At 42.0% G+C, this 15,756-nt stretch overlaps 3 protein-coding genes across 3 annotated transcripts; 1 reads left to right on the top strand and 2 right to left on the bottom strand.

Annotated features, from left to right (window-relative positions):
* Positions 1-1,525: 1,525 nt before the first annotated feature.
* LOC127333701 (beta-ureidopropionase) lies at positions 1,526-4,630 on the bottom strand. The gene is made up of 6 exons (XM_051360107.1): positions 4,320-4,630; positions 3,601-3,708; positions 3,244-3,432; positions 2,514-2,741; positions 2,199-2,423; positions 1,526-2,062 (listed from the first exon to the last, which is right to left on the bottom strand). The coding sequence occupies exons 1-6, from the start codon at positions 4,443-4,445 to the stop codon at positions 1,697-1,699; spliced, it is 1,242 nt and encodes a 413-aa protein (XP_051216067.1). The 5' UTR covers positions 4,446-4,630; the 3' UTR covers positions 1,526-1,696.
* A 135-nt stretch (positions 4,631-4,765) lies between these two features.
* On the top strand, positions 4,766-12,532 carry LOC127333700 (asparagine--tRNA ligase, chloroplastic/mitochondrial). Its single transcript, XM_051360106.2, has 15 exons — positions 4,766-5,153; positions 6,558-6,626; positions 7,135-7,239; positions 8,165-8,272; positions 8,852-8,989; positions 9,826-9,900; positions 10,121-10,198; positions 10,297-10,365; positions 10,460-10,534; positions 10,688-10,771; positions 10,891-10,977; positions 11,569-11,664; positions 11,743-11,817; positions 11,953-12,079; positions 12,233-12,532. Exons 1-15 carry the CDS (start codon positions 4,833-4,835, stop codon positions 12,346-12,348), a joined length of 1,623 nt encoding a protein of 540 aa, XP_051216066.1. The 5' UTR covers positions 4,766-4,832; the 3' UTR covers positions 12,349-12,532.
* Positions 12,533-12,668: 136 nt separating this feature from the next.
* LOC127333702 (WAT1-related protein At5g47470) lies at positions 12,669-14,965 on the bottom strand. The gene is made up of 7 exons (XM_051360108.2): positions 14,540-14,965; positions 14,389-14,454; positions 14,183-14,299; positions 13,886-14,111; positions 13,634-13,795; positions 13,397-13,548; positions 12,669-13,146 (listed from the first exon to the last, which is right to left on the bottom strand). Exons 1-7 carry the CDS (start codon positions 14,800-14,802, stop codon positions 13,002-13,004), a joined length of 1,131 nt encoding a protein of 376 aa, XP_051216068.1. The 5' UTR covers positions 14,803-14,965; the 3' UTR covers positions 12,669-13,001.
* Between the last annotated feature and the right edge of the window lie 791 nt (positions 14,966-15,756).

Raw genomic sequence — 15,756 nt, 5'->3', positions numbered from 1 at the left:
AGCCGAAACCCTCAAATCGGCGGTTATTATACGGGTTTGCCCCTTTTACGGGGTCTGTTAGACATGCTCTAAGGGGACTAGGAGAGCGGGTTACAATGGATTGGGTGTCGCGTGCATTGACCGTTTCAGGCGTAGAAAGCAAGAGGTGCTCAAATATTTGGGCACGGGATCGATAGAGGTTTCTACTACATCGACATGGGAAGGGCTGAGATTCGTTTTCCGCAGCACTTGACCGAGATCAGAGTGCTCCTGATGCAGGACCTTCCGTTTACTGTGGAGGTGACGGTTAACACGATCTGCGTTGAGCTCTCTCAGTTTGAGTCGACTTGTGTGTGGAATGTGAGCGAGATATCGCCTTCTGAGTTTGCGGTGGTGTTCCCCTACACTGAGCTTCTCCACACCCTATCTTGGAGTGAGACGACCATACTGACAACCAAAAACATCAAGGTGTCTATCAAGCCATCGTGTTTGGATCCTGAGACCGTTGCTACTCTCTCCGAGGTTTGGGTTCTGGTGCACGACATTCCTGAGGAGGCGAGGAAGGAACCCTTCCTGGAGCTGATTTCCCATGCCAGTAGCAAGCTTGTCACTATGGACTCCCGCTCCCTTCCGAGGTTGGGTCTGGTTCGCATGCTGATCCCGAGCCCTGATCCGTCGAAGTTGGCATGTACCCTCCTACACTTCTTCGGAAAGGGCGGCCGAACCTTGGTGGTCGAGGTGGGCGACGGCAAACAGTCTCGGTCCACGACTCCCCCTCCCAACCCGGACCAGCAACGCCACAACAACGATGCTGAGGCCGAATGCAGGCCAGTCAAAGCTCGGCCTCAACCCATCTGCAACAACGATGCAGGCCAGTCAGATAACCTTTGGGCTTTGGATACTGTTTAGTTCATGTGTAATGGGCATTGCCATGCATTATGAAATCAGTGTCCTGTTGCTTTAAATTATCTAAATCTGAATGGTTCGATATCTTTTCTGCAGATTGCGTACCTCAGGAACATGGGGACCTTGGTTGCATCATAACACCCACGTCTTTTCCTCCAAGCGTCCAATCTTATTGAGAAGTATAAGTCAGTCTGGCCTGTTTCAGATATGCAATTCTGGGATTTTTTCGGTTGATGGTGATGGATTTCCTGAAAAGATTGGTGACATGGAAGGAGCAACATGTATCCAGTAACAAGTACTACCTCTGTTCATAAATATAAGACATTTTGGGAGATCAGATTGAATTGTCAAAACGTCTTATAATTAGGTACGCAGCGAGTAGCTGATAATATGTGTTGTTAACTCAAGAGGAGATTTCTGACAAAAGAAGAAAGGATCAACAAGACAATAAGCCGATAACTGAATCAATTTTTTCTTAGCCTGGCACAAACATTTGTGACCGCCTAGTGTAAAAAGAGTGCAGTGCACGGCACTATGCTCCCACTTGTTCGGCTGAACGAACAATGATCCTTCGTTGTGCACATGTCTAAATGTAAATCCAACTGAGATTCCTTTAATCTATGGGACATGGTGAGGTGTATTTTTATTCAAGGAACATTTTCTTGAAAATTCACAAAATAATGAATATGGATGTTTCCAACATTGAGTAAAGCAGACTAAGGAAACTTAATCAAAATGTGTACACTTTATTTTTATACAACATATGTGGACAAAGAGAATATGCATGTCTGTAGACCCAAACGATCCAGAATTATGCCTTCCTCTTATTAATCAATGGATCGGAGATGACTTGGGGCTTATAATCTGGCTTCATGTACTCTGAAAGCAAGTTGGCATACATGTCATATCGAGCAGTCATGCGGAAGGCCCACTTGTCTTTTATCTGGCGGCATAAGTTGAGGTCCATGTCAGATATCATCAAGCCATCTCGGTAGCGAGAAAGCGACGGGGTGCAAGAAGCATCAGGCGCCGAGAAATGGCTGGATCCATAAAAATGACCAAAGTCGGCATGCTGAGGTTTCCCATCACCAGAGGTGAATGCGTTCGGGAATACCTCTGTGCCTACCCGGTTAATTGATCCGACAAAGTAGCTATTCGCAATTGCAGCATTCCTTGCCTGAAATGACACAAACTTAGCATCAGGGTCGCTTCAGCATGAATAACAACGGAAATATTAAAAAATAATAATACAAACTATGCATCCCAATTTTTTTGAATTCTTTACTGGAAACACATGTATAGTTTTATCTGACCTCAACAGGCCACATTGGTTCACTGAGTTCACCAACAGTTGCAGATGGGTTGAAAACTATTTCAGCTCCGTTGAGGCCGAATGCAAGCCAATTGAGGGGATGATGCCTGCCATAGCAGATGTTTACAGCAATTTTTCCATAAGCTGTTTCAAACACCGGATGCCCCGTGTTACCTTCCATATAATATGTGCTCTCATTGAAGTCGCCAACTCTTGGGATGTGATTCTGGAGTAGTGTTCAGTTAGAGACTAGAAATGCTTTCAGGTAGAAGGAAAACAAAAAACTAAACCACCAGAGAGGTACTGATGTGCATACCTTCCGATGAATGCCAATTATGTTGCCATTATTTCCAATTACAACAACGGTATTCCATATAATCTCTCCATGGTTTATATCCCTTTCAAGGATCGGGCTAACAATTACCATGTTATATTTCTGTGCAAGGTCTTGAAGGAATTGAGTAGACTCTCCATCAACAGGCTCGGCAAACTCACACCACCGTTTTTCACGCGTGCAGAAGGCAAAAGGCATTGTCCAGGCTTCCTGAAATTGGGGGTTATGAATCACTATAAATGATATGCTTATGGTGGAGAATATAAGCAAAACTATACGGAAGATAGCAACATATAGCTAGTGTGGACTGGCTTGAGCGTTTCGAAGAAGCTAAGGCTTTGTTTGGATAAAAGTATATTTGAGGAATTGCAAGGTAGATGACTTTTTCCCTGCCCTGGCAAATGTTGGGTGATTAAGAAGCCACAAAAGCGACAGGCTAACAGCTTCTGGCTTATTCAAATACACGTGGGATTCAATTTCTCAAGATGATGGGCATATGACCAGTAAATGATTGCTTGAGCTTTTAGCTGGCAGAAGTTGAAGCTCAGCATATGGCAAGCAGAGTATTAACAGGAGAAAGAATATGTATTAACAGTATTGAACCTCTTAGACTAATAGGAGAAAGAATATTAATACAAACGCCAGGTTTGAAAATGAAGATGTAGATAGTATGAGTTTCAAGAGAAAACCAGATGGCTAATCTTAGAAGTACCTGTAAGCACAAGACATTGACACCAGAAGCACCAGCTGCATCTACGATGAGTTTTACTTTCTCCATGATAGCCTTCTTTTGATCAGCAAAGTGACAAGTTGTTGGAACAGCAATTGAGTTCTGAACCAGACCAACCCGAACAATTCGTGGTTGCCTCATCTGTTCTTTGTCAGCATTAAAACGGAATGCCTGTAATACAAGTAGCAAACAGGTTAATAGTTTCAAGGAAGGAAAAACAAACAAATAGTTGAAACAAGCTGCTGCTGGTTTTTGAAGCATAGGATATCCGCAGATTACACGATCATTTCATAACCTACCACTGCAATTCAAAATAAATGAAATTTATTTGTAAATAACCTGCACATCAAAATCGTGCGCTTCTGCAAGATCTGTTGTGGCCCCAGGCAGTGAAATGGCCTCAAGAGGGCGTGCACAATTCAGCCCCAGAAGCAGCCGGCTTGCCTCCTGTCAGAAAGTAGAGAATATGAGTTAAGGAAAATTCAGTATAAGCAAATGGAACCTAAATATTCCTATTATAAAAGAACCTAAATATCATCACTATATCCCGAAAAGCATTTTTTTTAGATTCTCAGGGAGCCTGAATATTAAATCACACACAAATCCACGTAACCACACAATTTGAACAAATTCAGAGATGGATATCCTATTGCCCAAACTGAGTGTCTCAAGTGGCCAGTGAGATGAGACATAATTAAACTCCATAGCCTCTGATCTTGTGGAATAACCAGAAGTATGTCTGACTAGGAGCTCTCGAAATACACAAGAACTCCTTGAATATATGTACTAACATATTTTGAACGGAAAAGAAGAGACAGACATGTAATTTGTCATCAATCACTATCAAAGCCATTACAACCGCTACATATAGGATTGCTGTCACACTGAATCGATTATTCCACTAGAAGTTTGTGGCTATCTGACAGATAACTTTGCCTGGATAACCAGCTATAATTTTTTTCTCAAAAAGTTCGTCAGGCCCTTCAAGATCTTTTTTTCATTTTGACGAACATATTCCCAAATTCAGATAACCAGACGACGGAGCGAGTGATTCTGACCTTAAAGAGCTCGGGGGAGAGGTTGGACTGGAGGAGCCTGTGCAGCGACTCGTACCCTCCGATCGACCCCTCCGCCGCCTTGCCCTCCTCCTTGCCCTGCGGTGGCTTGCCGTTGGAGCTCTCCATCCTGTTCTTGGTGGTTGAGGTGAGAGAAGCGAGTAGGAGTCTCTCTCTCTCTCTAGGGATTAGAAATGACACTCCACGAGCGATTGATTTCTTATACTCCTCGCCGCTGGCATGTGATTTGATTCGGTTGGCGTCTCATTTGATTGGAGGTTATCGCATGTGACGTGATCATGTGATCCTCGTCTGATTAGCACCACCGCAACCGCAGAGAGCTAGAACCTCAGGATACGTAAACGAAGACGGAAAGCGTAAATTTATAGGAGGCGCAAAAGGGTTAGGAAGGCGTGTTCCATCGTATCATGAAACGGACGGCTCACAAAGCAAGCAGCAGATAGGCCGCGATAGCTGTAGTAAACCCCGCACACCCGAGCTCCGTCATCGACGACGATGGCGGCCGCCGCTGCCGCCTGCCGCCTTCTCCGGCTGGCACCGCGCCGCCTCCGGCCGCTTACTGGCCTCTCCCTCCTTCCGACGCCGCTCGCCGCCTCCTCCGGGTGGCGCCGCTACTGCGCCGCCGCGCAGGCCGCCGCGCCTCCCCCCACAGCTAGCGCGGCGACGGGGGACACCGTGGGGGAGTTCCGGCGGAGGATAAGGGTGTCGGAAGTGAAGGGCGGGGAGGACGAAGGCGCCGCGTGGGTCGGGAAGGAGCTCACCGTGCGCGGCTGGGTGCGCACCTGCCGCGCCCAGAGGAACGTCACATTCGTCGAGGTGAGAGGAGGAACGATACTCTTGTTGCTACGGTTTCCAATTACCATGCTCCATTTGCTATAGTTTTTGCCTTGCCATTGACTGACTCAAGTGGCCAGGCGTGTAGTTTTGCGAATTTGTTTCGGCACAAATGTTGCTGCATACGATTTGATGATCTAAGACTTGGAGATATGAGAGAAAAGTCATCTAGAGGACTGCTATCTGACATTTCAGATAACTTGCATTATTTCGGAGTACTTGTTGTGGTGCAGTATATGCTATGTTAAACTGACCATGGTATGGATGTTTTTCCAGAAAAAAAAAAGACATATATTGCGAGCTTAGAAACAGAGATTGGGTCACAATGGCTTTACCAAATGACGATTTGGTCATATTCATTCCGTGAGCCTGTTGTGCTGTATAATCTTGTGACTTAATGGGATCCTTGACCAGCTATGTGTATGTATTTTGCTAAACCATTCAATGATGCCTTCACTTATATCCAAGGTAGCAAAACGTTGAAGTATTAACAGCATTATACCAGGAATATATATGGGCATGCTAAAAATTGCGAGGCACCAGACTGAATATTCTGTTTTCACCACATATTTGGGTAACTAGCCTGATTGCCACTTATAGGTGTTTTAATGTCAGTTGCATTACAGACTGAAAATTGAATGCAACTTATTTTTGTCTACACAGGGAGTATTATTATTTTATTCAGCGGTCTAGTACATCCTAAGACTTATTTTTTCTTTAACTTATCGGGTTTATTAGGTGAGTTGCATTAGAGACTGAAAACCAAGGCCAGACTGCATATTCTCTTTTCACCACATACTGGATAACTAGCCTGATTGCCATTATAGGATCTCACAGGTGAGCTAGGAGTTTGGAAAAGCTTTCTATGACTAGCCTCTTGTGATAGTCATGTGAGGTGTTTCATCTTCATGCATTTTCTCTTTTGAGTACACATTGGATAAGTAGCCTGACTGCCATTAGGGTGAGCTGGGAGACCCTCATCCTCACACACTAGCAGAATGGGTGGTCTTTGTATACATAATAATAACATAGTGAATCCAAGTATCTCATATGCTGTGACATAAATAAATTAGTATGGAGGCTGGATATTTCCCTAGCAAAAAGAGTGCCCCCTCTTGCTCCGTAGGTAAAATCTTTGTGGGATTGACTTGGTCAATCTTTTGAAACTTTGACTAGTATATGTAGAATTATATCGGCTAAGTGGAAATAATAGTTGGACTTGTAAAATACTTTGAAAGTAATCATCTTTTTTCATTTGCTAGCATTTTGATACATAGTCAACGTGTTGCATTAGAGCTGAAAAACCACTTCAAAACTTATTTTTGTCTACAGACTGGAGTTTTTATTCTTCCAGGGTCTAATACATCATGACTCTCTATTGTTTAGGTTAATGATGGCTCTTGCTTGTCCAATATGCAATGCGTGTTAACTCCTGAAACTGAAGGGTATGACCAGGTATGTACTTGTCTACTACTTGCTAGATCTACAAGTTACAAATTGCTGTATCAAGAAACTACAATCATCTGGAAGTACATAGAGAGTAAATGCTATTTATGCGATGCGTCTTCCATTATTCTTGTGGTCAGGAAAAATATATCAATTAGTCCAGTAGTTACATTGTAAAAACGTGAGGGCCAACTCTGATGTTTGTTTCGTGCCATGAATCAGACTGGTCGTACTTCTGTTTAATATGCATTTGGACAAAGACACAGCAACTAAAAGGATAATGAGCTACCGTCATGCCTCCAGCGTGCACCTCAGCGCTGTGATTGTTGTGTATAAAACTATATATATTGTATAATTGTATTTGAATGGGGTAAAATACTGATTTTAGTATTTTACCCATAATCACGGATGTTGTGATCTGTTAATTTTATTTATGCTTCTGATTATACACCGCATTAGTTGCAGTTAATGGTTAAACGATTGTAATACATCTTACATTTGCAACTGTGGGTGTCAGATAGACTCTATCGCTACCGGCGCATCAGTGTTAGTGGAGGGAGTTGTAACAAGCAGCCAAGGCGGTAAGCAGAAAGTGGAGCTAAAGGTTTCAAAGATCATTTTGGTAATTCGTTCTGCCTATATTTTTCCTTTACTTGTCCCTTCTGCAGCGCATGCCTCCTAAGCGTTGCCTAAGTTCTGTATTTCTGTTTAAATGTCAATACTTCCTATTATGCACGTTGGGTACAGCGGGAATACTTGCTTAGTAAGTAGTAAGTTAAGATCTCTCTTTTGAATGCTAACGCTGCTAAAAAGGATTGGTGCAGCTTAGTTGGTACGTGCACGAATATAAGATTCAGTAATATTCTAATAAATATGCAATATTATTTAAATAGGAAGGATAGTTATTTGAGGGCATATACATTTCATTAGTATTTAGTACTCTTGAGGTGTACTAGTGCAGTAGGCCATAAAAACATGTCCGAAAATTGCGAAAAAAATCTGAAATTAATTTATGACATTGATATAATGCACATCTAACACGTCATAAAATCTCATGTCCAAATTTGATCCACAACTACAGAAACAAAAAAGAAAATCAGACTATGAAGTATGAATAATATGAAGCTCAAGTATAGACTGAAAAATATCCTTCTGGCACTATTCACATATAGTTTTGTCTTCTTTGTTTCTTGAGTTGCATGTGAATTTGGATCTAAAAAATTGTGACGTTGTATATGCATGTTAGTTTATTTTAAGGATTTGAGTGTAAAACTAGGAACCTGGTGTGCTAGTACACCTCAAGGTGGTAATGCACCCAATATGCTCATGGCAGAGATAAGATTAGATATATAGATCGAACCCGTATCATTTGTACTCTTAGTGGTCAATTAAATCCTTTCTATATAAGGGACATCATACGTGTCAAATTTCAATCAAGCAATAAGATAATGGTTATCAATTTATCATCTCCCTCCATCCTCCATTAACATATTTTTAGTGCTTTTTTTTTTGGTTCTGATGTAGTTTTTTACCTTCTCTCCTTGCAGATTGGGGAAAGTGACCCCACATCTTTTCCCATACAGAAGAAGCGAGTATCAAGAGAATTTCTGAGAACTGTGGCACATCTCCGTCCTCGGACAAACACTTTTGGTGCAGTATGGTCTTGTTGCTAGATTTTTTTTCTGTTTATTTCTTCTTGAGGAATTACCAGTTTCATATGTTTTGAGTTCATTTAGAGTTGCATAAGCCACGAGTCTTGGAAATTATTTATGCCCTTGTGATCCATTAATTGACCAGAGACATGTCTACTGATTGTGTTATATCGGCGTATAAGTTAGCGTGCAAGTTGTAGCAAGTTTTGTTCTGCAAAATACTTCAGAATAGGCGACTATATATGTGGTGAGCTGTTCTACCAGTTTGCAGGACTGCAAAATGTTTGTAAGACTGCAGTAGACTATGGACTGTAGACATGGACATGCCAAGGCAATGCATATGATCTCTTGTCAGCGGCAATCTGGCAATGTTCGCTGCAGATTTAGCATCACTACTCATAAATATATTATATGCACGTGTTGATAGTTTTATCTATTAAAACAAAATGAATCCTGGTTTGGAGCATGTCTTTCTTACCATGTAGTTATGGATATAAGAAGTGGGCTAGTGTTCTGTGCTTCTTCTCTATTATATAAGTTTCTAGTGAGGATTGCTTACAGACCTGTTTGGTGCTCATTTAGGTGGCAAGAGTAAGAAATGCTCTGGCATATGCAACTCATAAATTTTTCCAAGACAGTGGATTTGTTTGGGTATCAAGCCCTATCATTACTGCCTCAGATTGTGAAGGAGCGGGAGAGCAGTTTTATGTCACTACTTTGGTTAGTATCTCTCAGTAAGCTTCTACAGATAGACTATGCACGGTTTAAGACGTACTTGCTGTGTGGGATGTTCTGCTCATCATGTGTTTCCTTGTGCTGATTTGTTGTGTTCATATTATAATAGTAATATTTACACAAAATTGAATATGGGTCTTTTATGTGAAGCGCAAAATTATATGCAATCAATAACTATTAAGTCGGTCAGTAGCATTATCCTCATGTTTGGAAGGTATATGTTTGTAGTTTTTGTACCTTCATAGCTGATTAGATGAACTTCACATTGTGTGTTGAATAATAAGTATATGGAAAATGATGTTTGCAATTGGGATGACCCAAATGATAGCAATGGTTGCAGCAAAGGGAATTGTTCCCATACTCAGCGTTTAGATTTCTGAACATTTTTTATTGCTTAAGTAAAAAGATTGCGAGGAATGGACTTACTCCTTATTCAACTAGGATAAGACTGGGACCAGTTAACTCAATACAACTCAGCACTATGACTATGACTCTGAAGCATATTCCACTGCTTCTGGTGCTAACGCTTGCGGAGGCCAGCACTGGTTGTTCTTTCCACAAAAACCGTTCACACTAGAAAAAATCAGTGAATGAGTGCACTACTAGATCGGTGTGTATTTTTCATTTGGTCAATTTTTACAAATCAATTATACGAGGGTTGAGTAAATTGCATTTTTTTATTGTTAGTCTACAAGTATTTCTATGTCCATATTTGACGAGGTGATTTTCCTTAGAATGATGAGATGCTCTATGCTTTGGATTTTACCACTGATTTTTTTTCTCATATCAAGTTGCTTGGTTTGTTTCCATCTGTATTGCAGCTTTCAAACAATGCTGAAGGTGGCTGCCTAGTCAACAGCATTCCTTCGAAGGATGGAAGGGTCGATTGGTCACAGGTAAACTCTAGCAGTGATTATCTGATACATAAATCTTTGATGATTTTTCAAATGTCAAATACTCTTGAGTCCCTATAAGCAATTTTTGTCTGTCTCATTCTGGTTATATATGCTATTGAGCATGCTGCTTAACTTCACAGAACTGTTGTTCAAGCATTCGTAATGCTTCCATTATTTTGTCATTTTTGTAACAGTGGTTATTTACATGTAATTATACTAGGATTTCTTCGGCAAACCAGCATTTCTGACGGTGTCTGGACAACTGAATGGTGAAACATACGCTTCAGCTCTATCTGATGTAACTTCTATTGCCCGATTCATTTGAAATAGTTAGCCTTGTAGTTTTGACCAGCTGTAACTAATCTTCTCATACCATTGCATCATGGCTTTCTACAGATTTACACATTTGGTCCCACATTTAGAGCTGAAAATTCAAACACTACAAGGCATTTGGCTGAATTTTGGGTATCAAAACGTTCTTTAAATTTTCTTTTGATAATTGTAACTTTGTGATCACTGAATTTACTGCTCCTTTTTGTGTCTTATGTTCTGGGTGAAGATGATTGAGCCTGAACTTGCCTTTGCTGATCTAAACGATGACATGGCTTGTGCAAGTGCATATCTCCAGTATGTCGTAGGTGCCCTTGTCTATCAAATGTTGCTTCATACTAATTCTGCTAATAGTTATTTCTTTGTGCAATACAGTGATATGGATGCTGTGTGTTTATTTTCAAGTAGATGTCTACACATAACACCGTTTACCTAATTACTTTAATTTTTCTTGCAGGTAAAGCATATTCTCGAGAACTGCAAAGAAGATATGGATTTTTTTAATACATGGGTTGAGAAAGGGATCATAGATAGACTAAATGTATAGCTCTTATTTGTACCTTTCTTTTGTTGCTGCATATATGGCAGTGGCGTACATCTTTGTTTGGCTCAGTGGGATGCTTGTACTAATCCTGAAATGTTGATTTTTCCCCTTCCCAGAGTGTAGTTGAGAAAAGCTTTGTTCAGATGTCATATTCTGATGCTGTCAAGCTACTTATTGGGTCCAACAAGAAATTTGAGTTCCCGGTAATTCACGACTTTTATGAGCACTTTCTCATTGTTACGCATAGTGCAGTTTTTTTTAAGAAACAGCAAAGAGCCTTTTGCGTTTCATTTCAAGCCTCTGTGTCATTTTTTGTACCCTTTTCACCTCCTAGGAGGCTTGTACTGTTGAACCCATAGTGCAGTTGTGTAATTTAAATTTCATTTAATAGTTTATGGAAGTTCAAGTAAATACTTCTGCATAATGAAAAATTTGCTGCATACTTGGCTTGTTTATTGCCAACACATGGGACTGTGGGCTTATGCTGTGTTTCTGGCTTCAGTTTTGGATGAAGTCTGCTTGTTAATGTGGACTGAACACATTTTGGTTGCTTGTTATTGAGGATGATTTGATTGGTTCGTATTGGTATCTACAACTTTGCTTATGCTCTTTCTACTTGTACATATTTAAGCTCCAGATTCTGCAAAGACTAATAAAGTCTAATACTAGTAGTAGTATTGTGTAGGCTTTAACTGTGCATTCTTTCAAAGGGTGAAAGGCAGAAATGATACTGATTATTATTATATAACAACCATAGTCCTTGCTGATTCTTTCTTCTGAAATACTTTCCACAGGTAAAATGGGGGTTGGATTTGCAAAGTGAGCATGAAAGATATATCACAGAAGTCGCTTTTGGTGGGCGTCCTGTAATAATCCGAGATTATCCAAAGGTTTTGTATTGAACACCTGTATTTAACTTGTTCATCAAGAAAGCTATCATGTCCTAAATTAACTATCATTATCTTTAGGATATCAAAGCTTTCTATATGCGACAAAACGATGATGGGAAAACAGTTGCTGCAATGGACCTATTGGTTCCTCGGGTAAGCACATAGGCAAAACCTTAAACGTCTCATCCTATTGAATTTAGTATACAAATGAATTAAATGGAATAGAAAGCTTTTATAAATTTGAACAAACAGCTTTGTCATCATATTTATGCTTTTGTTCACTTTCAGGTTGGTGAACTCATTGGAGGAAGTCAGAGGGAAGAACGTCTTGATTACCTTGAAGCACGGTTGGATGAAGCAAATCTAAACAAAGATAGCTACTGGTGGTATTTGGATCTGCGGCGATATGGATCAGGTTAAGTACCGTAACCATGGAAAACTGATAACTTCTGATAAATTATCTTGCTTTTTTGTTCATCATTCGAAATTCTCAGGTAGCTATATCTTACTGTATTGGCCTTTTGTTCTAGTAATTGGACTTAACAAACTTCTACCTTTTCTATTTCAGTTCCTCATGCTGGTTTTGGTCTTGGATTTGAACGACTTGTACAGTTTGCAACTGGAATAGACAACATTAGAGATGCCATTCCATTTCCCAGGGTCCCTGGTTCTGCGGAGTTTTAGCACTCAGTGCTGATGTATAATCTCTGTATGCATTATTATCTGGGATTTGTAGAAACTTATACGTTCTATTTTTTCATTGTACAGAGCTTAGCTGACTGACTTCTAATCTGGAGCAACAGTGTATAAGCAAATTCATTGTTTGGACCAATGCAAATTTTGTGAAATGGTGTAATTTGAGTTTCAATGTACATTGTAATATTCAATAAACATGACAATTTTGAACTCGGAACTGACATCTGCAGTTTTTGGATGAGTTATTGGATGTCAATATTTTTTTTTATCCATGGCACTCAAATGATTCAACAAACTTCAATGATATATATTATTTGGACTCTAGCTTTTCAGTAAACTATTTGTTTGTTCCTGGCATGCCTGCTAACCTAGCAAAATTCAATCTTCAAATTACAGGTGTTAGGAGTGAGGCAACTTGCCAAGTACTGATAGAAGATGTGCGCTGGTATTTTTCTTGGGGCTAATTCCTTCCATTTTACCAATATCTGTGCTCTACAGTCTCATACTACTGAACTATTCAATCCTATCACACTAGTCAGTACAACATACAACTAGTTGTTAGCAAAGATCAAAGAAAGAAAACTATACATTCATGTACCCTGTCTGTCTGAGATATAAGCTTATAACACAAGAGAAGAATGCTAATGTGGAAGCAGCAATGGTTTCTCTACATCGTCTTCTGTTCCATATGCCACCACCCTGTCTGCAAGAAGAACTTGGCCTTCTTTCTTCTTTGCCCACAGGACTAAGTAAAGACCGGAGAAAAGAAATACCATCCCTAGCATGCTGCAACAATATCCCCAAAAAAATCAGCCTGTTGTTTGCCATCTTGCAATCGAAAAGACAAAAACCACTAGACGAATGTCACGAATCTGGCAATATATGTTCTATCAAAACGTAAATGCGATCAGTGCAGACTAGTTCTTTTCAGGGAAACTTTACTTTGATCATGCATGAGCTCTATCTCAGGAAGTCAGGGTATGTATGCATGATCATTTTTTCTTCAAGTGAGGTCCTGTCCGAGAATGAATGTTACCTTGCTGGTTGCACCTCCCGTCCCAAGAACAGCGCCGAGAATATTGCCGTACCAACGGTTTGTGTCGGGCTAAACAGTGAGACAACCACAGGCCCCTTCTTCTCCAGCGCCCATGTCTGGAACATGATGCACACCGAGCTCACCAGCCCGCCCTGTTAATGTATGTGGATCTTAGTAGCTGGTTATTTCAGTACACATCATAAAAATCTTCTATAATTATGCAGCAGTCGCAAGTACCACAAACACAAGGGAGAGGATTATTTCGGTGCTGATCTGAGGTGTCCCAGGACTGAGCCTCCCTGCGGTGGCGACCTGGAACAACCCAGTCATCACGGCCCCTATCAGCGACGTCACGGAGCAGAGTGTAAACGGTGCTGGGAAATGGATCATGGTTGCCGCCTGCATCATGTTGAAGAGGACTATTGTGCCTTGGTAAGAACATATGGAGGCATTTCAGGGTAATTAAGTTATATGATGGGTTCATGGAACCTGCAAGATTATTGTGCCTGAGAGCATGAGCACCGCACCCAGGAGGCACACGCAGCCGATCACCCAGTCCTGGTGTGACTTTGCTGCTGCAAGGTCCGGCGGTCTTCGACCTGGTGGAGCGGTGGGGCTCTGCAGGATGCTCATGGTGATGGCTCCCCCAAGGCAGAGAAGGGTCCCCAGTATCTTGGCTCTCGTGTACTGGCATTTGAGATCAACCCTCTCAAACCTGCAATTACGCATGAATGGTCACGCTATCGGCCCTTGAGACAGAGATAAGCAGAGGAGAACAAAGGATACCTGAGGCAGCCAGCGACGACGAAGATGAGTCCGGGAGCGAGGTTCGGCATCGCGGATGCGATGGCTGGGGATGTCTTCTTCATGCCGTGTAGCATCAGAGCTTGGAACACAGTCACCCTGCATGCAGAACATAAGACCTTGTTCGAAGATGTAAGGCAATCGCATGCTGCTCACGAATGTGAACAATAGCTGGATTAGTTTCTTACCCTCCCAGAGACAGCAAGACGAACTGAAGGACCAGCCGGTTGCTCAGCTCCGACGGCCATTTGTTCCTGCCACACAAGAAACAAGAAGGTCAGCAAATGAATTAGCATTGGATTTGCTCGATGCATTGCGCATGCATGCGAGACACCTCACCTCTCGAGGTTGACGGCGAAAGGGAGGGTGAAGAGACCGGTGGAGAGACTGCCGAAGGTGACGAGGAAGAGCGGGTCGAGGCCGAGCGCCAGGATGGGCGTCAGCACCACCATGTACGCCGCGCCGGCGAGCTGCACGGCCACCAGCCCCAATGAGATCGCCGCGTCCTCCCACCACCGTGGCACCGGCGCCACCGCGTCTACTTGGGGCGCCGGTGGCGTGACCGTGGCCGGCATAGAGACGCCGGCCATGGTGGCGGCCATGTACGGCTGCCGGCCGGCCGGGGCGCTACCTAGCTAACTATAGTCGGCGGTCGGTCGTCGAAGGCCGGACAGGTTGCCGGCCGGCGGTTGTTTTCCTCTTCCTTCCACTTCTCTTCGTGAGGTTCGTGGTGCATGCGCGCAGGTGCCCCCTCCCACGCTGCGCACGTCGCGCTCTATCTCTCGCCGTCACTATGCTATTTTGAGTGTGAACTCCACAGACAATAACAAATATCACTTCTCACATAAAAATAAAAGAGTGACAAAAATCACTTTCACATAAATTAGTCGTGACTGGTTTTGTTTAAATTTGTTATATGGCTTGACAAAAAGAATGTATGAAATGAGAGCTTTGTTGACTGCATTGTGTTTTGCCATTTTCTCTTGCATCTGACGCAATGTGTCCTCTTTCCATTTGATATTTTCGTGGAGCAAAAGTTTTGTAGTTAGGGCACGTACGGCCGGCCGTATGTCTGCATATCAGAGGAAAAGGAGACACCAAGTGTAGAATGGGAAAGTGACACTAGAATTTTTTATATACTAGTAAGATGACTGTGCTACGTTAAGGAACCAAGAAAGCTATATGTAACCTAGCACAGTGATCTTAGTCTACTCAGATTATATGTCAATAATTCACTTCGATGCTTTTTAGCGGAGATTGGTATAGCTTTGCTGCAAGTCTGTAGGGTCGCACTTGTAAAGATTGAGATGAGGAACGCTCCGAAGTAAATATTTCTGCTCACACTTGTCACTTGTGTACAGATTGAGATGAGGAATGCTCATAAGTAAATACCTTTTTCTGCATAAAGATTCGACGAAGTCCTGGAGGCGGGCCTACTGGCGCCAGAAGACTACCTCGCAGGCGTGGAGCCCCTGTTCTAGCTGCTCGTCGTTGAACGCTCCAACTCACCCCCTCTCAAATCCCCATTTTAGGTGGATTTGTTTCGTGGATTTGAA

This window comes from Lolium perenne, chromosome 2, assembly GCF_019359855.2.
Source record: "Lolium perenne isolate Kyuss_39 chromosome 2, Kyuss_2.0, whole genome shotgun sequence".
NCBI lineage: Eukaryota > Viridiplantae > Streptophyta > Magnoliopsida > Poales > Poaceae > Lolium > Lolium perenne.
The sequence above is the reverse complement of the archived record's forward strand: the minus strand, read 5'-3'. Positions and strand labels throughout refer to the sequence as shown.